Raw genomic sequence first — 25,814 nt, 5'->3', positions numbered from 1 at the left:
TGGCCCATATTCTATAACTACGCGTGTAAATTTTGGAACACCCACAAAACGTCCATTTCCCCACCTATAACCACGCCCTTTTGAACTACACACATTCATTTTGAATTGCTTACTTTAGAATTTAGGCGTAATTTATTACAGAATGCGCTTAGTGAGTTGTGCACATAAATTGTAATTATTGCCAATTAGTGCTTATTGCTTGTTAAGTGCTGTTAAAAACGCTTATTGGCTTGTTAAGCCAATTAAGTTATGCGTCTAGTTATAAAATGCACCTGGATTTCGGCATAGATCTCTAGGCGAGCTATATAGAATCCCCAGGTTTGTTCTAAGAGCTAATATTCAGCAGAGATAACTGGTTATCTCGCACTGAATATTAGCGCTTAGCTGGCTTAGTTCTATTTAACTGACCAGGAGCCGTTCCTGGCCGCTTAAGTAATGCTGAAGATCGGCTCGTGTGTTTTAATTAAATAACACCTAATTATGTACCTACCTGTCATCTTAAACTAGACCCCCCACCCTTTATAAAATTATTCCCACAGTGCCACTAGAAAAAAACAGGGATTTGGTGTCCAGTGAGCCATTTTTAAAAAGGAAACATTCAAAAGGGTGGCATCTTGGCATTTTGCACTTATAATTAGCACTTCTTTAAAACTCAAATTGTTTACATGTTGAGGTGGTTTTGAACTTCTGAGAGGTAAGCTATTGATATTCATGTTCAGTCCCTGGCTATTTATTTATTGGGATTTATTAACCACCTTTATGAAGAGATTCACCTATGATAACCACTTCTTTATAATTTCATTTTTAAGTGGCTTTCAGCATTGCTAAAAATGATTTAGGATTCTCTGTGGCTAATCATCTATCCACTGTGATGTGCTGATTGGGTCCAAAGTTTGGTGGGGGGGGGATGGTTCAACATAGTCTTATAAGTCTCTGGTCATTATCAATAGGATATCATTGCAAAAATAATCTATCAAGTGCATTTTTGACATTTGTTTCCTCCATATTAGGTGAATCTGATCGTCCTGCCACAATGGATGATTTAAAGAAGCTGGAGTATCTCGATGCAGTCATAAAAGAAACTCTTCGTATATATCCATCTGTTCCAGTCTTTGCTCGAACCACATGTGAAGATTGTATCATTGGTATGTAGTTCCAAACCCCTTGTTCAGCTCAATACATTCATTTTCAAGCAGTTGAGAATGAGTCTTTGTCATACATTACCTATTGAATTCCCAGTCCCGATGTTTTTTTGAAAATAGTCTTTTGAATGTATCTGTTGGCAACATCAGACAAGATTTTCTAAGCCTTTTAATTTGATAAAACAACTCAGCTGATAATTACCCTTCTGTTTCTGGCTAAAGATTTATGTGTGCTTTTCCCAGGTTAAAAGGAGCTGTTTTATTGGATGTTTTTAGGTTTCTGTGTTAAATGTATAACTCATCAATAGAGTACTGTGCTGTGAATGGATTTTAGCACACGTTAAGCACCTAATATGACTTCATAAGTAGACCTATATGTGTTTTATTTACTAACTAGTGTTAACGCTATGCATTACATGCTAGTTTAATATCAACAGGACACTGAAAGAGACATCAGGGCCTCAACCTCCAAAAGGTTATAGCCGGTGTTGAAGTGACTAGAAAAATCCATTAAAATGGTACAGGCAGGGCTACCGAGGGGGGGCAAAATTCCCTGGGCCCTGGCCTCTAAGGGGGGCCTGGCGCTGGGGTCTCTCTCTCTCTCTCTCTCTCCTGCGCCTGATGGGACCTGGGAGATCATATCTCGACAGAAGCAGGAGTGAGAACTCCATCACCAGGCCCCCCCTTGGAGACTGGGGAGGACCTGAGGAACAGACATCATCTCAGCCGCATTGCCTTCCCCTGTGGCTGCTTTTTCTCTCAGGTCGCACATGCACGACTTGAGAGAAAAAGCAGACGCAGCGGAAGGCTACATGGCAGAAGGAAGAAGAGCAGCGCTAGAGAACTGTTCTGCTGGCGGGCCTTGGGATAACTGCCAGCCAAGGAACCCAGGGCGGGCAGCAGCAGCGATCGGGGAGGGTGGGGCCTGGCAGCTGCAACAATCCTTGGGAGGGCGGCGGCGATGACAATCCTGGTGGGGGAGGCCTGGCAGCGACGATGATCCTTGGGGAGGGCCTGGCAGCAGCGACGATCCTGGGAGGCTGGGGGCCCGGCGGCGGCCTTGTCCTGGGCCTAGCTCAGTCTCTCGGCGACCCTGGATACAGGGTCTGCATCCAAAGCCATATCAAATAACATAACATTCCAAATATATATATTGTCATGTTCAGCACTGCACGGCACAGGTTCAGATGAGATGTTCTGTTGGAGTGGGGGGAAGGGTTTTTTTTTTTTTTTTAAAGGCTGCAGAGGCCATTTTGGAGGAAATCCCAAAAGGAGCCCCCTTAAAGTTAAGTGGCAAGTATGTACATAAATGTTGCTATTCTAGTCATTTACATGCATATGTAAACATATACATTTATATATGTTAACCAGCAATAACAGTAGCACATGATAATGGCATGAGTTAACCTGCTTTATAAGTGGGCATTAACTACTATACATTAGTAGATAGGTCCTTTAATGTCACTAGGTCACTTGAATTCTCACATTCAGAGTTGCATTGTGGTTTGACCTTTGTTTTTATAATGGTAAATTACCTTGTAGTCTTTCAGGACCTTGATGCAGAGGCCTTTTCAAGACAGTTATAACATGTAAAGGACCCTGTTTCTTTGACCAGATATATGTAAAAATATCTCATATTTATCTGAGCTGCAAGGTTACCCAGATCCAAGGAGAAGATTTTTGGCCAGTCCTGGGTCTCTGATAATCCTGTCTTGATGTGTGTTAGGACCTACAGCACTGATTTCAATAGGCAGAATCAGGGACTACAAAGACCACCCTGCTTTGGGAAGTAAGTTCAAAACAGGACTGGACTTAAGTCTTCCTTGTGGAAGTGGGTAACTTGGCAGCTTTGAAATATTAGTTCTGGATATCCTGAAAACCAGACCTGGAGGACTGAATTTACGCAACCCTGTTCTATAACTAGTCTGGTTTTTATCTTGTAGGAGGATTTGAAGTACCGAAAAATACAGTGTTAATCATCATTCCATATGCACTGCACAGAGACCCTAAATATTTTACAGACCCAGAAGAATTCAGACCTGAGCGATTCCTTTCTGAGAATTCCAATGGACGGAGCCCTTATGCCTACGTTCCATTCTCGGCTGGACTCCGGAACTGTATTGGTATGTAGTGCATTAGCAGGCACATTTAAGAGTTGTACAATTATTAGGTACAGACGTGCATATTGCCATTTTTTATTAGCATTCGGGAATTATTATCTTTATATGAAAACACACCTCCTATAAGCAATCCTGAGTTCACTCCTTTATGTACTGATCTATATAAATAAAATCCCCCTCAGACATTCTGAATCCCCCTCAGACGTTCTGAAGCTCACCTCTCTCCAACTGTGGCTCCTGACCTAGGCTATTCGGACTCCCGCACTCAGCCACGCCCATCTGCGCCCTAGGCCATGCCCCATCTGGACATAAAAGCACTCTCAACGTTCCATTGACCACTGACGTCAATGAAGCCAGTTCGTTTGTTCAAAGCTCTGTAGCAGCAAATGTGGGCCCCGCCCTCGCGTCAAACGTAATGACATTGAGGGCGGAGCAAATTCAAGGAGCCAATCAGTAGCCGAAAGCAGGAGAGAGGGCGGAACGACGAAGAGGAGGCAGGAGAGAGGGCGGAATGTGGAAGAGGAGGCGGCCCGGCAGCGCTTCGACCTCTCAAAAAGCTACCAGCCATGGAGGCGGAATAAGGGAAGGAAGAAATAACTGCACTCAGCGCCAAGGAGTAGCGGGCACGCCAAAAAAACCCCAACAAACCGGATGGACCCCGTCCCACTCACCCACCCTCTTTCACGATGGACACTCGCACCTGCACGCTCGCCGTTCCGCCGCCCTCCCTCTCCTCTCCAAGTCCAGGTTCACACTCTCGCACAGGACGAAGAGGGAGGGCGGCAACACGGCGAGCAAATGGCTGCGGCGAGTGTCCAATGTGGAGGAGGCGGGTGAGGGGTCGAGGACCACTGGCGACTCAGAAGCGGGGGGGGGGGGGGGAGGAAACAGCACTGGCTACGACTCCAGCGCAGCCGTCATCCCATTCACTGAAAACAAAAGAAGCAAACCTATGACATGCTTCAGGACATTTAATACACAGGAGTGGAAGTGACCCAAGCAAGTGTACGGTAAGCAAGGAAGCCCATTGATTGATCTCTGTTTCAACTCCCCCAAGCAGCCGTCATTGCTATACACTCACAAACAAGCAAACCTAGGAGCTGCTGCTTCACATTGTCGTTTTTAAATTGAGGACAAAAGGAGAGGGGACACAGACAGACCCTGTAACTGGGAGGGGGGACCCTGCAACTGGGAAAAAGGGACGGGGGGAACCCCCCTGGAACTGGGAGGGAGGGGGAATCCCCCCTGCAACTGCAACTGGGAGACAGACCGGGGGGGGGGGGGGGGGGAGAGCCCCTGGCACATACTCTCATTCTCACACACACACTCGCACCCAGTCTCACTCTCCCTCTGTCACACACACACACATGCGCGCACATTCACTCTCTCTCACACACTCACTCTGTCAAACATACACACTCCGAGGAAAACTTTGCTAGCGCCCGTTTCATTTCTGTACGAAACGGGCCTTTTTTACTAGTAGACCATAAAACACATAGTTCATAGAAATAACAGGCACATTTATTTACATGAACAAAGAAGTGCTTACAAGAGTAATATGTAAACAAATGAATAAATACAGAAACAAACAATAGCATTTAGTCACAGAACAAAAATAAAGTATCAGTTCTCTAAAACGCTGTATGGAACTGTTCTGGTCTTAAGAACATAAGCGTTGCCATACTGAGACAGACCATAGGTCCATCGAGCTCATTATCCTGTTTCCAACAGTGGCCAATCCACACACAGCTCCCTATTGCACTCAGTTAGGCCACCTGATCATTACCCAAGGGAAAGCAATTACAGAGCTTGACTTGTGACCTTTGTGATAAAATGAGTCTGTCATTGGGGAACAACTGGGTTCCAACAAAGAGCAGGAGGAATTGTTGTCCTGACAGATGGGATGAATCAGGTCCCCTGATGGGCTGAGTTGATGCCTTTTATACCATTCTGATAATAGCACTGTCACCAATGTCTTGATAACACCGTGCAAGATGATTGGTTGTGTCCTGCCTGTTATGGTTTGTAAAACCACAAAGTCTTTCATATCATAACAACATAACATAACACTTTATTCTTATAGCCACAATAGCTTGCAAATGTGGCTTACCTACAAAGAGACTTGACATCCCAGGAAATGCAATTCAAAATGATAAATCAAAAAAGCCCAATACATTCACCTCCTTCCAAAGATCCTAAATAAATATGTCTTAAGCAATCGTCTAAAATGCATATAGCGCAACTCCTGCATTATCAAAGGGGAAACTTCTTTACATAATTTAGCTGCCTGATGATAAAGCAGAGAATCTATACATTTCTTTCTTTCTTACTTTATTCTTCATTGAAGGAAGGAATGGATCCTCAGGAGCTTAGTCGCGATCGGGAGGCGGGGCCGGTGGTTGGGAGGCGGGGATAGTGCTGGGCAGACTTATACGGTCTGTGCCAGAGCCGGTGGTGGGAGGCAGGGATAGTGCTGGGCAGACTTATACGGTCTGTGCCAGAGCCGGTGGTGGGAGGCAGGGCTGATGGTTGGGAGGCGGGGATAGTGCTGGGCAGACTTATACGGTCTGTGCCCTGAAGAGCACAGGTACAAATCAAAGTAGGGTATACACAAAAAGTAGCACATATGAGTTATCTTGTGTTTATTTTCTCAGAATCTGCCTTTGCTAATCAAGCAGCGGAAGCAGTGGCCCGTCTCATCTCTCTCGGCAAAGTTACATATGCCCTCCAATATCTAGCTTTCCCAACCTTGAATCTGCTCATGACAGGCTTACACCGTCAGGCAGTATGGACCCTTGTAATTAGAAAGGAACCCAGTATGTAGTAGATATAATAAGATAGTTTATTACAATCTTACCAATGGTAATACAGGTAGGTTAAGCATTTACATAATGGAACCGCATATCATGGCACGTCCTCTCTCTCTAGCCTTCTGGAGTCTCCCTTCTCTGGTCTTCTTCTCCTCTTGTCTCCTTCTTCTTCTCGTCTCGTCTGAACTAATACTCCTCAAACTGCTCCTTATATACAATTTTGGCCCTATTCATTTCAATGGACCCCAGCTGTCTCAACAGGGCTCCTAGCCCTTATCAGTTGATCAGAATGACTTCATATGTTCCCAAACCTTCCTGTAGCCCCCACTTTGGATGTTCTCACCCGGGGTGCAGCTGACTCAGCACTATCTCTACATAACCATAGCAACCCTTGCTTATGACGTCTTGCAGGTGCCAGTCTCAGGACTGTTTATAGAGTAGATTGCCCCCACCCTTGCCAGCTCTCAATTACCTCATTTCAGCACTTGCCACAGTGAAATGTAACTGTGTCAAAGGTGATCTCTTATTTTTACAAGCTAGCTCTCTTTTGTATCAGATGATTCTAATTTTAAGAAGCCTAGCTCTTATTATGAGCCATTGGCCTGTATTACTGAGAGCAAGGGCTAGCATAACTCTTCACTTGTTGGGCAGACTGGATGGACCGTGCAGGTCTTTTTCCTCCGTCATCTACTATGTTACTATATTTATAGACCTGGAAACATGAATAGTATTTGACAAAACAAAACATTGAATCAAATAAGCAGGCGCTAGACCATAAGAAACCTTATATATCAAACAAGATAATTTGAACATGACCCTTGCAGCCACTTTCAACCAATAAACTTTAGAATAATATTCTGACAAATGATCAGAACTGTGACAACCAGAAATTCATCACACAGATGCATGTTGAAACATTGGGGACTTCCAGCAAAGGAAGAGACTTCCAGCAAAGAGCACAGCTGGACTCAGGCCAACAGATCCTGCAAGATCAACCCTCCACCTTCATCCTCTGTTGAACTGAAGAATCGGTTCACGGCCCTAGAGGCAGAAGAACTAGAAAAATCTCAAAAACAGAAGGAAACAACAATCAAAACTCCCAGCACCACTGGACAAGTGACCAATAAGAAGCAAAAAGTAGTGGTGGTTGGAGATTCACATCTGAGGGGTACTGAGGCACCTATCTGCTGACCAGACATGTTGTCCAGGGGGATGTGCTGTCTGCCAAGATTCATGATGTTGTGGAAAGATTGCCTAGACTCATCAAGCCTACTGACCACTCTCCTATGCTGCTCATCCATGTTGGCACGAATGATACCCCAGCACCCACCCACCCCTAGGACAACACTACATTTATAGCAAGTAGTGCAATTAGGGTAATAAGCTAGGAGTGCTCTTATAGAACTATATACATTCATTACCATTTAAGTAGTTATCACTACAAGAAGCATACAATATATAAACTAAAATCACTTTATATCAGACTGAAATTCTTAATACTGTACCAACTCTTACAAAATTGAGAAACTTGAAAACACTAAGATGGAGTCAGCAGTCCAGCAGTGAGAGGGGTGCTACCCAGTCTTTTGCTTTTGAGTGCCATATGTATGATTATCTCCCAGTTGGTGAGACATCATATGTGTGTGCCCGATGCAAAGAGCTCCTAGACCTCAGAGAGCGTGTTCATTCTCTTGAGGCTAGAGTAGCAGATTTGGTAGAGATGAGGGAGATAGAGAAATACATTGAGGAGACCTACAGGGATGTTGTAGAGAGGTCCCACCTCCAGTCAGGTAGCCTCTGTGCTACCTTGGAGGAGGGAGGTCTCCCAGAAGGTGAAGTAGGAAGTACTCCTATAGCCAGGACCTACCCACCAGAAGATGTACTATCCTCTTGCACCAAGGATATATCTCCAATGAGTGACTGGAAGGAAAAGGTTAGAACAGCTGTCATACTTGGCAATTCAATCATTAGGAATGTAGGTTGCTGGGTGGCTGGTGGACGGGAGGATTGCCTGGTGACTTGCCTGCCTGGTGCGAAGGTGGCGGACCTCACGCGGCAGCTGGACAGGATTTTAGATAGTGCTGGGGAGGAGCCGGCTGTCTTATTTTATTTTATTTTATTTTATTGCATTTGTATCCCACATTTTCCCACCTATTTGCAGGCTCTGGCTATTGCCATGGCTAAATAGAAATACAATTAATAATAACACAAGAATATGAGTAACATAGTGGAATAAAACATTAGGTATAACAAGAAAGGGGGTGTTGATGCCCCTGTATAAGTCGTTGGTGAGGCCCCACCTGGAGTATTGTGTTCAGTTTTGGAGGCAGTATCTTGTTACGGATGTAAAAAGAATTGAAGCGGTGCAAAGAAATGCTATGAGAATGGTATGGGATTTGCGTTACAAGACGTATGAGGAGAGACGTGCGGACCTGAACATGTATACTCTGGAGGAAAGGAGAAACAGAGGTGATAGGATGCGAAGGCAGTAGAACAAGAGGACATGAAATGAGATTGAAGGGGGGCAGACTCAAGAAAAATGTCAGGAAGTATTTTTTCACGGAGAGAGTAGTGGATGCTTGGAATGCCCTCCCGCGGGAGGTGGTGGAAACGAAAACAGTAACGGAATTCAAACATGCGTGGGATAAACATAAAGGAATCCTGTTCGGAAGGAATGGATCCTAAGGAGCTTAGCCGAGATTGGGTGGCAGAGCCGGTGGCAGGAGGCGGGGATGGTGCTGGGCAGACTTATACGGTCTGTGCCAGAGCCAGTGGTGGGAGGCGGGACTGGTGGTTGGGAGGCGGGGATAGTGCTGGGCAGACTTATACGGTCTGTGCCAGAACCGGTGGTGGGAGGCGGGGCTGGTGGTTGGGAGGCGGGGATAGTGCTGGGCAGACTTATACGGTCTGTGCCCTGAAAAGGACAGGTACAAATCAAGGTAAGGTATACACAAAAAGTAGCACATGTGAGTTTATCTTGTTGGGCAGACTGGATGGACCATGCAGGTCTTTTTCTGCCGTCATCTACTATGTTACTATGTAAGATAATGAAATAACAAAACAGTAATGTATTAGAGTTCAGGTGATGGGTCGTTATGATATGTTGTATTGAAGAGATAGGTCTTCAGTGATTTCCGAAAATTGATAAGGTCACTTATTTTTTTCACATCAAGTGGTAATGCATTCCAAAGCTGCATTCCTATGTAAGAAAAACTGGATGAATGTATTAACTTATATTTCAGTCCTCTGCAGCTAGGGAAGTGAAGATTTAGGAATGTGCGTGAAGACCTTTTAATATTCCTGGGTGGTAGGTCAATAAGATCTAACATGTAGACCGGGGCATCTTCATAGATAATTTTATGAATCAAACAGCAGACCTTAAACACAATACATTCCTTGAGTGGAAGCCAATGCAATTTTTCTCTTAAGGGTGTGGCACTTTCGAATTTAGTTTTACCATATATGAGTCTGGCTGCAGTGTTTTGGGCTCTCTGAAGTTTCTTAATGATATGTTCTTTACAGCCAGTGTAAAGTGCATTGCAGTAGTCTTGGTACATGTGGGTACCAATGACATAGGAAAATGTGGGAGAGAGGTTCTGGAAGCCAAATTTAGGCTTTTAGGAAGAAAGCTCAAATCCAGATCCTCTAGGGTGGCATTTTCTGAAATACTACCCGTTCCATGCACAGGGCCAAAGAGACAGGCAGAGCTCCGGAGTCTCAATGCATGGATGAGACGATGGTGCATGGAGGAAGGTTTTAGATTTGTTAGGAACTGGGCAACATTCTGGGGAAGGGGGAGCCTATTCCGAAACGATGGGCTCCATCTTAACCAGGGTGGGACCAGGCTGCTGGCGTCAGCATTCAAAAAAGAGAGAGAGCAGCTTTTAAACTAGATATGGGGGAAAGGTCGACAGTCGCACAACAGTACATGGTTCGGGATAAGGTATCTTGCAAGGATACCTCACAAACAGGGAAGATAGGGTTTCTGGATAGTGAGGTTGCACAACAGACTGTGGTAGGTCAGGTGCCCTTAAATACAACTAAAGATCAGACAAAAGATGGCAAATCAATAGTGTCAAGTACTAAGCATCATGCAAATAGGAGCAACAAACATACTCTGAAATGTCTATATGCAAATGCTAGGAGTCTAAGAAATAAGATGGGAGAGTTGGAATATATTGCACTAAATGAAAAATTTACTGAGGCATTACTGAGACCTGGTGGAAGGAGGATAACCAGTGGGACACTGTCATACCGGGGTACAAAGTATATCGTAGTGATAGGGTGGACCGGACTGGTGGAGAGGTAGCATTGTATATTAACGAGAGCCTTGACTCAGATAGATTACAAATTCAACAGGATACAACTCACACCTTTGAATCATTGTGGGTTGAAATTCCATGTATAAAAGGGAAAAGGACGGTGATAGGAGTGTACTACCGTCTGCCTCACCAGGTTGAGCAGGTAGACGCAGAAATGATAAAAGAAATCAGAGACGCAAACAAAATGGGCAATGTGATAATAATGGGTGACTTCAATTATCCAAATAGAGACTGGGTAAATGTAACATCGGGACATGCTAGCGAGGTACAATTCCTTGATGAAATCAAGGACAGCTTTATGGAGCAGCTGGTGCAAGAGCCGACGAGAGAAGGAAAAATTCTAGACTTGGTCCTTAGTGGAGCACATGATCTGGTGAGGGACGTTATGGTACTGGGGTCGCTTGATAACAGTAATAATAATATGATCAATTTTGATATCAACCTTGAAGTAACTATACATAGGAAGTCAAATACGTTAGCATTTAACTTTTAAAAAGGAGACTATGATAAAATGAGAAGAACGGTTAAAAAAAACTTAGGGGGGCAACTGAGAGGGTAAAAACTGTACAACAGGCATGGACTCTGTTCAAAAATACCATCCTGGAGGCCCAGGCCACAAATATTCCGCGATTTAGAAAAGAAAGACAGAAGTCCAAAAGACAGCCGGCATGGTTGAAAAGTGAGGTGAAGGAAGCTATTAGGGCTAAAAGAAATACCTTCAGAAAATGGAAGAAGGAACCGTCTGAAAATAACAAGAAGAAGCACAAGGAGTGTCAAAGCAAATGCAAGACGCAGATAAAGAAGGCCAAGAGGGATTACGAAGAAAAGATAGCATTAGAGGCAAAAAAACATACCGTATTTTTCGGACTATAAGACGCACTGGACCATAAGACACACCTAGGTTTTAGAGGAGGGAAATAGGAAAAAAAATTCGGACTATAAGACACACCTTTTTCCTCCTCTAAAACCTAGGTGCTCTGGTGCATCTTGTTCGAATCCCTCCCTCCAAGTGCGGGATCTCCCTCCCTCCCTCCCTCTGAGGTCTAAAAGTAATTTTACCTAGTCGGGGCGGCATCGAAAAGCATGCAGGCTCAGCACATCACTCTTCCCTTCTGTCTCTCTCAGTTCTCTGGTCCCGCCCTCTGAGGTCTAAAAGTAATTTTACCTAGTCGGGGCTGCAGCGAAAAGCATGCAGGCTCAGGACGTCACTCTTCCCTTCTGTCTCTCTCAGCTCTCTGGTCCCGCCTTCATTTCCTGTTTGAGGGCGGGACCAGAGAGCTGAGAGAGACAGAAGGGAAGAGTGATGTGCTGAGCCTGCATGCTTTTTGCTGCAGCCCCGACTAGGTAAAATTACTTTTAGACCTCAGAGGAAGGGAGGGCGATCCCGGAACTCGGCAGGAGGGAGGGTGGCCTGCTAAATTTCTCTACCTTCGGACTATAAGACGCAATCCCCATTTTCCTCCCAAATTTGGGGGGAAAAAATACGGTAGTAAAAATTTCTTTCGGTATATTAAAAGCAGGAAGCCGGCAAAAGAATCGGTTGGGCCGCTGGATGACCAAGGGGTAAAAGGGGTGATCAAGGAAGACCAAGACATAGCGGAGAGATTGAATGAATTCTTTGCTTCGGTCTTCACCGAGGAAGATTTGGATGGGATACCGGTGTCAGAAATGGTATTTCAAGCGGACGAGTCGGAGAAACTTACTGACTTCACGGTAAACCTGGAGGACGTAATGGGGCAGTTAAGCAAACTGAAGAGTAGCAAATCTCCTGGACCAGATGGTATTCATCCTAGAGTACTGATAGAACTGAAAAATGAGCTTGCGGAGCTACTGTTAATGATGTGCAATTTATCCTTAAAATCGAGCATGGTACCGGAAGATTGGAGGGTGGCCGATGTAACGCCAATTTTTAAAAAAAGGTTCCAGGGGAGATCCGGGAAATTATAGACCGGTGACTCTGACGTCAGTGCCGGGGAAAATGGTAGAGGCTATTATTAAAAACAAAATTACAGAGCACATCCAAGGACATGGATTACTGAGACCAAGTCAGCATGGCTTTTGTGTGGGGAAATCTTGCCTGACCAATTTACTTCAATTCTTTGAAGGAGTGAACAAACATGTGGACAAAGGGGAGTCGGTTGATATTGTGTATCTGGATTTTCAAAAGGCGTTTGACAAGGTACCTTATGAAAGGCTACAGAGGAAATCAGAGGGTCATGGGATAGGAGGAAATGTCCTATTGTGGATTAAAAACTGGTTGAAGGATAGGAAACAGAGAGTGGGGTTAAATGGGCAGTATTCACAATGGAGAAGGGGTAGTTAGTGGAGTTCCTCAGGGGTCTGTGCTAGGACTGCTGCTTTTTAATATATTTATAAATGATTTAGAGATGGGAGTAACTAGCAAGGTAATTAAATTTGCTGATGACACAAAGTTATTCAAAGTCGTTAACTCGCGAGAGAATTGTGAAAAATTACAGAAGGACTTTATGAGACTGGGAGACTGGGCAGCTAAATGGCAGATGACCTTTAATGTGAGCCAAGTGCAAGGTGATGCATGTGGGGAAAAAAGAACCCGAATTATAGCTACGTCATGCAAGGTTCCACGTTAGGAGTTACAGACCAAGAAAGGGATCTGGGTGTCGTCGTTGATAATACACTGAAACCTTCTGCTCAGTGTGCTGCTGCAGCTAGGAAAGCGAATAGAATGTTGGGTATTATTAGGAAAGGTATGGAAAACAGGTGTGAGGATGTTATAATGTCGTTGTATCGCTCCATGGTGCGACCACACCTTGAGTATTGTGTTCAATTCTGGTTGCCGCATCTCAAGAAAGATATAGTAGAATTGGAAAAGGTGCAGCGAAGGGCGACTAAAATGATAGCGGGGATGGGACGACTTCCCTATGAAGAAAGACTAAAGAGGCTAGGGTTTTTCAGCTTGCAGAAGAGAGGGCTGAGGGGAGACATGATAAAGGTATATAAAATAATGAGTGGAGTGGAACAGGTGGATGTGAAGCGTCTGTTCACGCTTTCCAAAAATACTAGGACTAGGGGGTATGCGATGACACTACAGTGTAGTAAATTTAAAACAAATCAGAGAAAAGTTTCTTCACCCAACGCATAATTAAACTCTGGAATTCGTTGCCGGAAAACGTGGTGAAGGCAGTTAGTTTGGCAGAGTTTAAAAGGGGGTTAGTTTCCTAAAGGACAAGTCCATAAACCACTACTAAATGGACTTGGGAAAAATCCACAATTCCAGGAATAACATGTATAGAATTTTTGTACGTTTGGGAAGCTTGCCAGGTGCCCTTGGCCTGGATTGGCCGCTGTCGTGGACAGGATGCTGGGCTCGATGGACCCTTGGTCTTTTCCCAGTGTGGCATTACTTATGTGCTTATGTACTTATGTTTCTTACTGAACATATCAAACAGGACTTCATGGATTTGGGTCAGAGGGTGAAGCACCTAGGTGCACAAGTGGTGTTTTCATCGATCCTCCCTGTTGAAGGTAGTCCAAATGAGAGAAGTGGAGGAGTGGCCTAGTGGTTAGGGTGGTGGACTTTGGTCCTGGGGAACTGAGGAACTGAGTTCGATTCCCGGCACAGGCAGCTCCTTGTGACTCTGGGCAAGTCACTTAACCTTCCATTGCCTACCGCATTGAGCCTGCCATGAGTGGGAAAGCGCGGGGTACAAATGTAACAAAAAAAAAAAGCTGCAAATAAATGTGTGGCTGCATGGATGGTGCCAGTGTGAGCGCTTTGGTTTCCTAGACCGTGGGATGACTTTCCCAAGAGCTACTGATTGGTGATGGTATCTGGACGAAGTGTCTTCAGCAACAGACTGGCTAAAGTACTAAAGAGGGCTTTAAACTAAATTTGCAGGGGATGGGTAAAAAAGGCCCCTAAGCCATAAATAACCCTCAAGAAGGTAGTACATCAAATGCCCCTATGGAAGAGGAAAAAAGAATAACATCTGGAGAGCCTTGTATACCAATGCCTGTAGTATGGGAAACAATAATAGAAGCAAACTTGGATTTAGTGGAGGTCACAGAATTGTGGTTCATGGAGGACCATGACTGGGATATAGCTATACATGGCTATAATCTATTTAGGAAGGACAGGGTAGGAAAAAAGGGTGGAGAAGTGACAGAACTGCATGACATGTGGGGTATGGAAAAAGCGCTGTGGGTTAAACTGGAAAGAGACTGTTCCGAGCCAGAATTAGATTAAAGTATCAAGAATGACATCAAAAGGTCGATCTCTAGTCTCTTTGGATCCAAGAAAAACATCAAGATTTACGCTGGAGTTAGTTTCAAATTATAAACCTATTGCATCGATTCCGTTGTTCATGAAATTAATGGAGGGGGTAGTTGATGTTCAACTATAACATTTTTGGGGAAAAGCATAATGTCCTTCATTTTCCCAATCAGGGTTTCAGTCTAATTTTAGTACTGAAACTGTATTGGGTGCATTATTCAGTATGGTTCGATTATGGCTGAATGAAATGAAAAAAGCCGTTCTCCTTCATTTCGATTTGTCGAGTGCATTCAACTTGGTTGACGATGATACTGTAAGATCTTGGTTCCATGGCTTTCTTTACTACAGAAGATACAGCGTTAAAATGTTAGCTGACCAGTCGGATTATTGGAGCAATGTCTGTGGGGTCCCACAAGGATCTCCCTTGTCTTCTTTGTTATTTAATGTGTATTTACATACCTTGGGTTTTGAATTTCGTGTATTATGAGTGAACTTTATTAAAAACTATTCATACAAAATTTTTAAAAAAGGGAAGATTGAATACAAAGAACGAATGAAGTCTGAGCAGATTGAGAGATGGAAAAATAAATTAAGGAAAGCTGAAGGGAAAAGATCAGAGTCAGAGAGATGGATATAGGAGAAGTGAAGAAAGCAGGAAGGGAGAGAAGTAGGAGATGGACTGGATGTCTTGTAAAGAAACTTTAAGAAAAGCTAGAGGAAAGCAGAAACTGGAGACTGGTGCAAACATGATTGGAGAAAAAAACAAAACAACCAGACAACAAAGGTGGAAAATAAGAATTTTATTCTTAATTCAGTGAATGGAAAATGTCAGTTTTATAGTAAATTTAATTTATACTGCTTTCTTTATAGTTTGAAGAGTGCAGGTTGCTGTTTCTATTTCTTTCTCTAGTGTTGCACTGCCTGCAGTGTGGCTGGGCTTTAAGTATAATTTTTGTCTATGTGTCTATATTTTATTTATTTATTTATTTACATTTGTACCCCGTGCTTTCCCACTCATGGCAGGCTCAATGCGGCAGGCAATGGAGAGTTAAGTGACTTGCCCAGAGTCACAAGGAGCTGCCTGTGCCGGGAATCGAACTCAGTTCCACAATTCCCCAGGAACAAAGTCCACCACTAGGCCACTCCTCCACTCTCCAGTTTGTGGTCACTTATTTTGTACCTGGCAAGGGTCTATTTGTGTTCAGTGTTTATGTTTAAGCCTCTGTAATAGCTTGTTCAGTTTCCCAATAGGTGTATTGATGCTCTAGGTCTGATTTCAATATTTATTGTGTTTCATTATTTATTTATTTATTTATTTATTCATTCATTCATTTATTTATCTGTTCTTGTATCTCACTGTTACCGAAAAAACAAGTTTTGGTTCAAAGTGGCATACAGCTAAAAGAGAGTATAATGATGAGATTATTATTATTATTGTTGTTATTATTTGTTACATTTGTATCCCACATTTTCCCACCTATTTGTAGGCTCAATGTGGCTTACATAGTATCGGAGAGGTGTTTGCAGACTTCGCAGTAAACAAATACAAAGTGATGTAGTAAGATAAGGTTCATGTGGTAGGACCACATAAAGGAATCGTACAACAGAAGAGTTGTGTAATATCCATTACGAACTTTAGTGTTGTTGTGTAGCGGAGATCAGGCATTTATGTTGGATCGATAGGGTATGCCTTTTTTTTTTTCTTAATTTTTAGAAGTCTTTATTGAAGTATAGAATACAGAACAAAAAGAAACAACACTTCAATTCAACTCAGCTCATATCAATACAATCTACAATAAATGTTTCACCAATGACAGTCTTGAAAAGATAATGAAATTCTATGTCCACTTAAATTTAGGTCAAATTACACTTCAAAACATTTTTTATTTTATTATTAACCCTATCCCCCCCCCCCCCTTGATCTACCCCCTCCCGAGCCTTGTTACCTTCATCAAACACTTGCATTCACAAAAGGTTTCCAGGCTTTCTCCCACTTTGGCAAGATTTTATGTTTAATCGCTGTCAATCTCTCCATTTCACAAATGTATTTCACTTTCGTAATCCAGGACACCAATGAGGGGACCCGCACCACTTTCCACTGCTGAGCCAAATTCATGCGGGCAGCGTGCAAAGACCCCCTCACCAGAACCCACTGGTCGGCCGTAAGCCCAGCTGGCCTCCGGCCCAGATGAAAGTCAAAGGATGCCACTGCACAGCCCTTCCCGTCCAGACCTGAATGCACGCCCACACACTTTTCCAATATGCCTGCACTTTAGGGCAAGTCCACCAGATGTGGCCCATAGTTCCTACTCCTCCACACTGTCTCCAACAGTCCTTTGAAACATGGTTATACATACGGTGCAGCCTTATCAGGGTAAGATACCATCTATAAAATATTTTAATGGCATTCTCCTTTACTGCTATGGCCCGGGAGGAGCGCAAAATCGTCCTCTCAAGCCTAAGCCAGTCCACCTCTGATAATGTGAAATTTAACTCCTGTTCCCACCGCCGCCTATGTAATGTATATGGCTTAATCTGTGTGCCCACTAATTCATACAATTGAGTAATCATACCCCTCATGGGCCTTGAATTTACACACACCTCCTCCAGAGGATGTACCTCTCTTTTCATGCATTCTAAATAACTTGGTCCCTGCAAAAAAATGCTGTAATTGTATGTATGCATATCTGTCCTCAGTCCTGAGTCCGTAGTCTTCAACTAGTCTGTCAAATGGTATCATATCTGCACCCACATGTAACTGCCCACACATATCTAATCCCAATTCAGCCCACCTGCAAAACGTGGTATTACCCACTCCCGGGCTAAAGCTTGGATTATCTACTATGGGTGCCAACCCAGACACCACGGGCTGGTGGCCCTCAAACATATGATCCCAATAGTGGAATGTGGCTTGAACTGTCGGTGGGAACTTGTCAACCTGTACTCTGTGTTTACTCGGGAGCCACATTAAATGTCCCAATGTTCGCGTCCCAACCAATGCTTGTTCAATGTTCACCCATATTTTGTGATCTTCCTTTCGGAACCACTCCACCGCTGCTCTCGACTGTGCAGCGCAGTAGTTCCCATATAGGTTGGGCACCCCCATGCCTCCATCCCTTTTATTTTTATATAAGAAAGCTCGTGGCAAACGCGGTCTTTTGTTGTTCCAGATAAATCTGACCAGACTATCCTGTAACCTTGAGAGAAAGGTTCTTGGGAGTCTAAGTGGTATCACCTGGAACAAGTACAACAGCCGAGGTAAAATATTCATTTTAAGGGCCGCTATTCTCCCCATCCAAGATAAGCTCATTGGTATCCATCTCTCCAGATCCCGGTGTATTTTTTTCTGAAGGCCCGGGTAATTAGCGTCGAACAACGCCGACAAGTTATACGGAATCTGCACCCCCAGGTATCTTAGTTCCCGTTCCTCCCATTTAAAAGTAAAGGATGTTTTCAGTGATGTTAGCATGGCCTCTGGCACTCCCACAGCTAGCCCAATCGACTTACTCGCATTAAGTTTGTAGCCTGACACTCGAGTATATCTCTCTATCTCTCGCATAACGTTGGGAAGGGATATCAGGGGTTTGGTTAGTGACAATAGTACGTCATCTGCGAATAATGCAATTTTGTATTCCCGTCCTCTCACGCTAACACCCGCTATGTCTACATTCTCCCTTATGGCCTCCGCCAGAGGCTCCATCGCCAGTGCAAATAGGAGAGGGGACAAAGGGCATCCCTGCCGTGTACCACATTCCAGCTTGAAGGCCCCTGAGTTCCCCCCGTTAACTCGTACACACGCCCTTGGGGAAGTATAAAACGCCCGAATCCAAGTTCTGTAAAACTGTCCAGTCCCTACTCTCTGCAGAACCCTGTCCAGATAGCCCCAGTGGACCCTATCAAATGCCTTTTTGGCCTCTAGTCCTAACAGCACCATCGGGCTAGCTTTCTTTTGTGCTTGAAACACCAGGTCCAGCGTTCTACAGATATTGTCTCCTGCCTGTCTTTTAGCTACAAAGCCAACTTGGTCCGGGTGGATCAAGCATGGTAACACCCTTCCCAGTCGATTCGCTAGTACCTTTGCTAATATTTTGACATCTGCATTAAGTATTGAAATTGGTCTCTACACTGCACAGTCAGTTTTATCTTTGGCTGGCTTCGGTATGACTGCCACCCATGCCTCCATCATGGTCTTAGGGAGGGGAAAGCCCTCTCTCACCGAGTTAATGACCAGTGCAAGGTATGGGGCCAACGTCCCCCCAAATGTTTTAAAAAACTCATTGGTGAATCCGTCAAGACCCGGTACCTTCCCAGTTGGCAGATTTTTGATAACCTGAAGGACTTCAGCCACCTGCACAGGAGCATCTAAATCACTCTTTTGTTGTTCTGTCAGTCCCCTTAGGCCCATATCCTTCAGGTAGTCCTCAATTTCAACTGTCTGTACAGCGGCATCCTCCGCGTACAGAGATTCATAATATTGTGCAAATCTTTCCCTAATCTGTGTTGAGGTATGTAGCATAGTTCCCTTATCGTCCTTCACTCTCAAGATGTGTCTATCTGTTCTCAGCTTTCTTAATTTATTAGCCAATAACCTCCCAGGTTTGTTTGTGGACTCGTAGTACACCTGTTTCAACCATGCATGTACAAATTTCAAGCTTTCCTCATGGATATCTGCTATCTCCATTCTCAGGGCTTGGAGCCTTCGGTAATCAGACACCGAGCCAGAGGCCCTGTATCTGGCCTCCAAGGCCCCCAATCTCTCCATGCACTGGGCCAGCCGTTCCTTACGTATTCTATTCTTCTGGCTAGCACACTTAACAAAAAATCCCCTGGCCACCGCCTTAAAGGCGTCCCACACTATGTCCAAGGCCGGCCCTGAGTCCATATTATGCATAAAGTACTCTTGCAAAACCGCTATAAATTTAGCCACAACTGCTGGGTCTTGCAGAAGAGAGTTATTAAGTGTCCATCGTTTATCCCTCGTCTCTTCTCTCAAAGAGGGGAGGCCAACCCACGTCGGCGCGTGGTCTGAAATAGTAATATGGCCTATGTGGGAATCCCCTCCCCCCTCCGAGAGAGTCTTATCAACAAATATATAATCCAATCTAGAGTAAGACTGGTGCACCTGTGAGTAATATGTATAATCTCTCCTTCTAGGGTGTCCCACTCTCCACACATCATATAAATCCATCTCCTCCACAAAGATCTTCAGGGATCGAGATATCTTCCAATCGGTTGGAACTGGAGACTTTGACCTGTCTAGTCCAGGTTGCATGGTGGCATTAAAATCTCCAGCCACCAGCAACTTCCCTCTGGTAAAATTCTGCAGGTCTCTACGGAGTCGCCCAAAAAAGCGCTCTTGTCTCTCGTTCGGAGCATACATGTTAACTAGAGTGTACTCCTCCTGCTCCAAAAGGATGTGTAGGAAGAGATATCGTCCCTCCGTTTCCCTTCTCACATGTAGTATCTGAACTTGTACATCCCTATGGAACATAATAGCCACCCCTCTCTTTTTGGCTCCCTTAGCATCAGAGGCAAAGTACACTGTCGGGTATTGCTTAAAGGTCAAACACCTCTCGTGTGTTTTTAAGAAATGGGTTTCTTGTAGGAACACCACATGTGGATGCATCATACGCAATTCCCTCCCTAAGGCATGTCGTTTATATGGAGAGTTCAAGCCCTTTACATTATAAGTTAGTAATTTAAAATTAGCCACGAACCTCTGCTTTTACATTGCCTTTTTTTGATGAAAAGTTTAATTGAACTTCATAATCCATAGTCTTGTGATCCTCTCCCTCCCTCCTATTCCCCTCACAATCTATCCCCTTAACCATGTCCCACCCTCTCTCTATCCCTCCCCCATCCCTAATCCCCCCCTCTATCATTACCCACCAACTAGCGCTTAAGAGCGCTACTTGGGAACCAGGAGAAAGAAAACCCCCCCAGCCGAATTGAAAATAAGATGGAATCTATGAGCCCCCAGAGTATGACACTCAATCCCCCGCACCCCAACCCCCCCTCCTAAATCCCTTTCTTAATCCAACTGCAAGCCTCTCCCCATACTTTTATGCGACCCTTATTGTCATCCCTCCAAATTCTGAATGCCTCCCCCGTACTTCCCGGTAAACAGTAAATTAGATAATTCACCCAGACCAGAGCCCAGTCTCTCATGTCTTGTCCACAGTCCTTTTGCTTGTTTTCTCCACGCGTTTCCACTTCTGCATCCGATTCTTTGTAGATGAAGCCATGCCCACAGGCACAGTATCTGTCGGGGTCAATCCCGCTTCGCGCAGAACCTTCCATGCTGCATCAACCTTTCTGCAGCGGACATTTTCTCCTTTTAACGCAAAGAGCGAATGGGAAACCCCATCTGTAGGCTATTTTTTCCTTCACCAGGATCTCTATAACCGGTTTCATGGCTCTCCTCTGGGTGAGGGTAAATATAGATAAATCCTGGTAAATCGCCACTTGTGCTCCATTAAACTCCAGGGAAGGGTTCTGGCGCGCCCTCTGCCATATTTGGTCTTTGCTGACATATGAAATGAATCGGACCACTATCTCTCTTGGCCTGTTGTCTCTGCTTTTACCCAGCGCTCTATGGGCTTTGTCCATGCTCATGGCTGCAGCGTCAAAGCTCTCTCCCATCAGCTGCTCGCATATGGTTCTCACCACCTTCTGGACATCTTCCATGTCCTCACTTTCCGGGACTCCCCTGAATCGTAAATTCTGCCTGCGCCCTCGATTCTCAAGGTCGTCCATCTGGTACTGTAGCTCCTCCGCCCTCTCATCCAGCATCTTTAGTCTCCTGTCCACCTCTACATTTTTCCCCTCCTGTTCATCTGCTTTCTCCTCCAGCAGCTCCACCCTGCTCCCCAGCTCCCTCAAGTCCACATTCAGCGCATCTACATGCTCCAGGATTTCATCCTTGGATGCGCGGATTTCGGTGCGAATTACCTCCAGGCATTTTGTCAGGTCAGCCGGGAGAGCTGGTATCAGGGCAGATTCACCAGCGTCATCGCGGGAACCGGCGGTTTCAGAGTCAGCCATCTGTGAGCCTCGTGGTTTAGGAGAGGCTGGCTGCGTTAGGCCCCGCGCCAACTGCCTCGTTGAAAGGCGCTCATTGTCTCGCGGGAGGGCAGCGATTTTTTTACTCATGTTTATGGCGAGGTATCTACCGGCACACCGATGCCGTTTTCGCCCGATTTGTTGAGGTTTAGCGCAGTTGTTGCTGTGTAAACGGTGAGGGATCGCGGAGCTAGAGGATCAAGCGTCCATTCGGCTGTGTGACGTCACTTCCTCTAGGGTATGCCTTTTTAAACAGGTGAGTTTTAATGATTTCCTGAAGTGTAAGTGGTCGTATGTAGTTTTCAAGGCTTTTGGTAGTGCAGTGCATTCCATAGTTGTGTGCTGATGTAGGAAAAACTGGATGTGTAAGTTGATTTGTATTTGAGTCCTTTGCAGCTTGGGTAGTGCAGATTTATGTACGTTCGTGTTGATTCGTATGTGTTTCTGGTTGGTAGGTTGATCAAGTCTGTCATGTATCCCGGTGCTTCAACGTATATAATTTTGTGAACCAGAGTGCAGATTTTGAAAGCAATGCGTTCTTTGATTGGGAGCCAGTGTAGTTTTTCGCAGAGGGGTTTTGCGCTTTCAAATCGCATTTTTCCTAAAATGAGCCTTGCTGCCATGTTTTGAGTGAAGTTTCTTTAAGGTTTGTTCTTTGCATCCCGCATAAATTCCATTGCAGTAGTCTACATGGCTTAGTACCATTGATTGTATCAGGTTGCGAAATGTTTCCCTTGGGAAGAATTGTTTCACACGTTTGAGTTTCCACATTGAGTGGAACATTTTCTTTGTTGTGGATTTCACTTGGCTCTCAATGTTAAGTTGCGATCCATTGTAACGCCGAGGATTTTCAGGCTGTCTGAGATAGGGAGGGTGTAGTCTGGGGTGTTGATAGTTGTGGGGTTGTCCGTGCTGTGTTGGGATGAAAGGATGAGACAGTATGTTTTTTCTTCGTTGAGTTTTAGTTGAAATTCATTTGCCCAAGAGTCCATGATGTTCAAGATTGTAATGATTCATTACAGATATGGCTTATTGTTGTAGAATACATTAGGTAGTGCGTGTTCTTAGCCATTATCCTAGGTCGGATCCTTGTTGTGTTACTTCTGTAAGTTGGAGGTGTTATGGTAAAGTACATTAGCTTTATAGGTTCTGAGTGATTTTTGTAGGCTTTGTATTTTAGACACAGTACTTCACAGTATGCTTGGGACTGGGAAGGATCTGTGTTTTTATTGAGATTACACCAAAATCAACTTTTTTTTGTACGACTAGATCCTAGGGAAATGCCCTTTTTCTGCTTTGTATCCATTCTTTGAGGAGGAGCTATGGGGATTTCTGTGGATGCAAAATATTTGTTTAAATTAACAGCTTGATAGTCCAGTGTGCAGTGTTAGAGGCTGGTATTTTTTATATTAGGGGCCTCTTTTACAAAGCCGCACTATTGATTCCCATTGCGGCAAATGAAAGGAAGCCCATTCAGTTCCTATGGGCTTCCTCTCATTTGGCAGACGGGAATTGGTAGTGCAGCTTTGTAAAAGAAGCCCTAGATTTCTTAGGCTAAATATTCAAACTGCTACTTCAAACGTATGTACCGGTTTTATTAGTACAGTTTATTAATGTGTTTATATTTATTATAAAGCAAAGTTGAAGGATATGTACCATTGTAATTATTTTGCAGGATACTGTGATGTGCGTTGAGATGTTGACCAGACTCGGCTCTACTATAATGGCAAAGTTTACGTTATTGGATAATGCAAATTTATTTTAAAATGTCAGTGTTTCCAAAGAGTTCCTTTTACAAAGCCGCAGTAGTGATTCCCACATGGCAAATGCGACGAAGCTCATAGGAATTTAATGCGCTTCATCGCATTTGCTATGCCAGGAATCACTACCAAGTTTCCATAAGTATGTATGGGGTTTATGTTTGATGCGGGATAGACTATTTTCTTAGAAATCTGTCTTGAACGCTAAGGCATTATTTAGAAGTATACGAAGCAGTACTGACACGTATATGCCTAGTGCCCCCTCATGACATTTGGGGGGGGGGGGGGGGGGGTCAGACTTAACAAGTCTGGCTACACCACTGATTCAAAAGTTTCAAGTTAAAATTATTGCCCCACTATAATAATTTGGTTTTACCTGCATTCAACTCTGGACAATAAGAATGAATTTGATTGTCCATTAGGACAAAATCATCAGTCAACAAGGAGTAAGTATGAACCCAATGATCAAAAACAGGAATTAACAGTAAAATATCATCTACTTAAGAATAATATCTAATGCCATAATTCTGCTTAAAATTGGTAGTGCACTTGAGATGGAGAAGACAATTTGCCAGCACTATTTAAAAATGATCTAAAATTTTTGAAAAATTAGTTGATTAAGGGGCCCTTTTACAAAGGCGCTCTGAAAAATGGCTTGCAGTAGTGTAGATGCATGTTTTGGGCACGCGCAGAATCATTTTTCAGCGCTCCTGTAAAAATGCCTTTTAAAATGTTTTTTTTTCCAAAAATGGACGTGTGGCAAAATGAAAATTGTTGTGCATCCGTTTTGGGTATGAGACCTTACCACCAGCCATTGAGCTAGTGGTAAAGTCTCACGCAATAACTTGGCGGTAATGACCAACGCGCGTCAAATGCCACTTGGTTCGCGCCCAATATGTGCGTCTGAAAATAAAAAGTATTTTTCGGACACACGTATCGGATGTGCACAAAAAATGAATTACCGCAAAGGTAACTCCATTTGGGCACTCGTAGATGCTTACGCGGCTTAGTAAAAGGGCCCCTAACTGAGATTTGGTTCCAGAGATGTATCTAAGTTATTCGGGGGGGGGGGGGGGGGTTAGTTTTTTGCGGTGCTTTAGCTATAATGAATATCCTTGTTTCTGCTATAGACCACTTTGAATTCTTTTTTTAATGTCATTTTCAGGTCAACGTTTTGCAAAGATGGAAGAACTGGTTGTTTTATCTTCTATTCTGAGACATTTCTGGGTAGAAGCAAAGCAAACTCGAGAAGAGATTAGCCTGGTTGCTGACTTGATTCTTCGTCCGGAAAATGGCATCTGGATTGAGCTGAAGAAGCGAGCAGATTATGTGTCATAACAGACACCATTTCTCTGATGTATAAATGTCATCTGAGATCATTTGTACTACAAGCCTTATTCAGCTTTCTCACCCAGTGAGTTTGGAATTTGGCTTCTAGTTCTATTCTGAGAAAATCAATTGACATTAACCAGCCTGGAATGCATTCAAAGCTAATTTAAAATGTGCTGTATGAATTTAAGGAGCCCTTTTACTAAACTGCACTAAGAAATGGGCTTAACGCGCCCTTATGTAAAACAGCAAAAAACACACATTAAGCTTATTTTTGGCACAACCATGAAAAAGGGCTTAGTTCAATTTTTCCAACATATGGCCATACTCTAATGCTACACTCTAATACTAATGCTATCATTAGCACGTGGCCATTAAAAAATAAAATTTCCACGGGTGATCTTATGGTTTACATTTTATTTGATATACCACTATTCATAAAAATACAGCATAGTGCTTCAAAATTTAAAACAGTTCCTTAAAACAGAAAAGAACTCTGTTATTTAGACAGGATAGGGAAGTAGACATCATCATTCATATCCAGAAAAGACAATTTAGTAATAAGATGAATATTAACCACATTCAATCAGAACAGAACACAGTTCACAGATGCCCAGCATCAGACAATGCTCAACCAGCATCTCCGAACGCAATTTTAAATAATTGGGTCTTAAGGGCCTCCTTGAATTTAGAAAAGGAAAATTCAAGACGGAGCTTAGGTGACAGTGAATTTCATAAGGTTGGGGCCAAACAATAAAAAGCCGATTGCCCTGTAGAATCTAATCTTACAGATGATGGTGAGGAGATGTGTAATAGCCGATCATTCAATGACCTAAGAAGCCTAGGGGGGTTCATATGGAACTATTACAGTAGACAAATATAATGGAATTCCTGTGGAAAGGGATCTGTAAGAGTCAAAACTTTATTTTGAATTTGATAAATTACTGGAAGGCAATGATGTTGAATAAAAAGAGGAGTGACGTGATCATATTTTCTGTCTTGAGGGAATATTCTCAA

The 25,814-nt window shown here is 43.8% G+C and overlaps 1 protein-coding gene across 1 annotated transcript in view; it reads left to right on the top strand.

Moving 5' to 3' along the window:
• Positions 1-25,521, top strand: part of LOC115461567 (cytochrome P450 4V2) — a 170,193-nt gene extending 144,672 nt beyond the window's left edge. Inside the window, exons 9-11 of the mRNA XM_030191477.1 lie at positions 1,011-1,145; positions 3,086-3,265; positions 24,634-25,521. Of these exons, the coding sequence (XP_030047337.1) occupies positions 1,011-1,145; positions 3,086-3,265; positions 24,634-24,806 (488 nt within the window). The 3' untranslated portion in view covers positions 24,807-25,521. The remainder of the gene's footprint in view (positions 1-1,010; positions 1,146-3,085; positions 3,266-24,633) is intronic.
• Positions 25,522-25,814: the final 293 nt, after the last annotated feature.

The sequence above is a fragment of the Microcaecilia unicolor genome, chromosome 2 (assembly GCF_901765095.1).
Source record: "Microcaecilia unicolor chromosome 2, aMicUni1.1, whole genome shotgun sequence".
Taxonomy (NCBI): Eukaryota; Metazoa; Chordata; class Amphibia; order Gymnophiona; family Siphonopidae; genus Microcaecilia; species Microcaecilia unicolor.
This window is presented reverse-complemented; position numbering and strand designations above follow the sequence as displayed.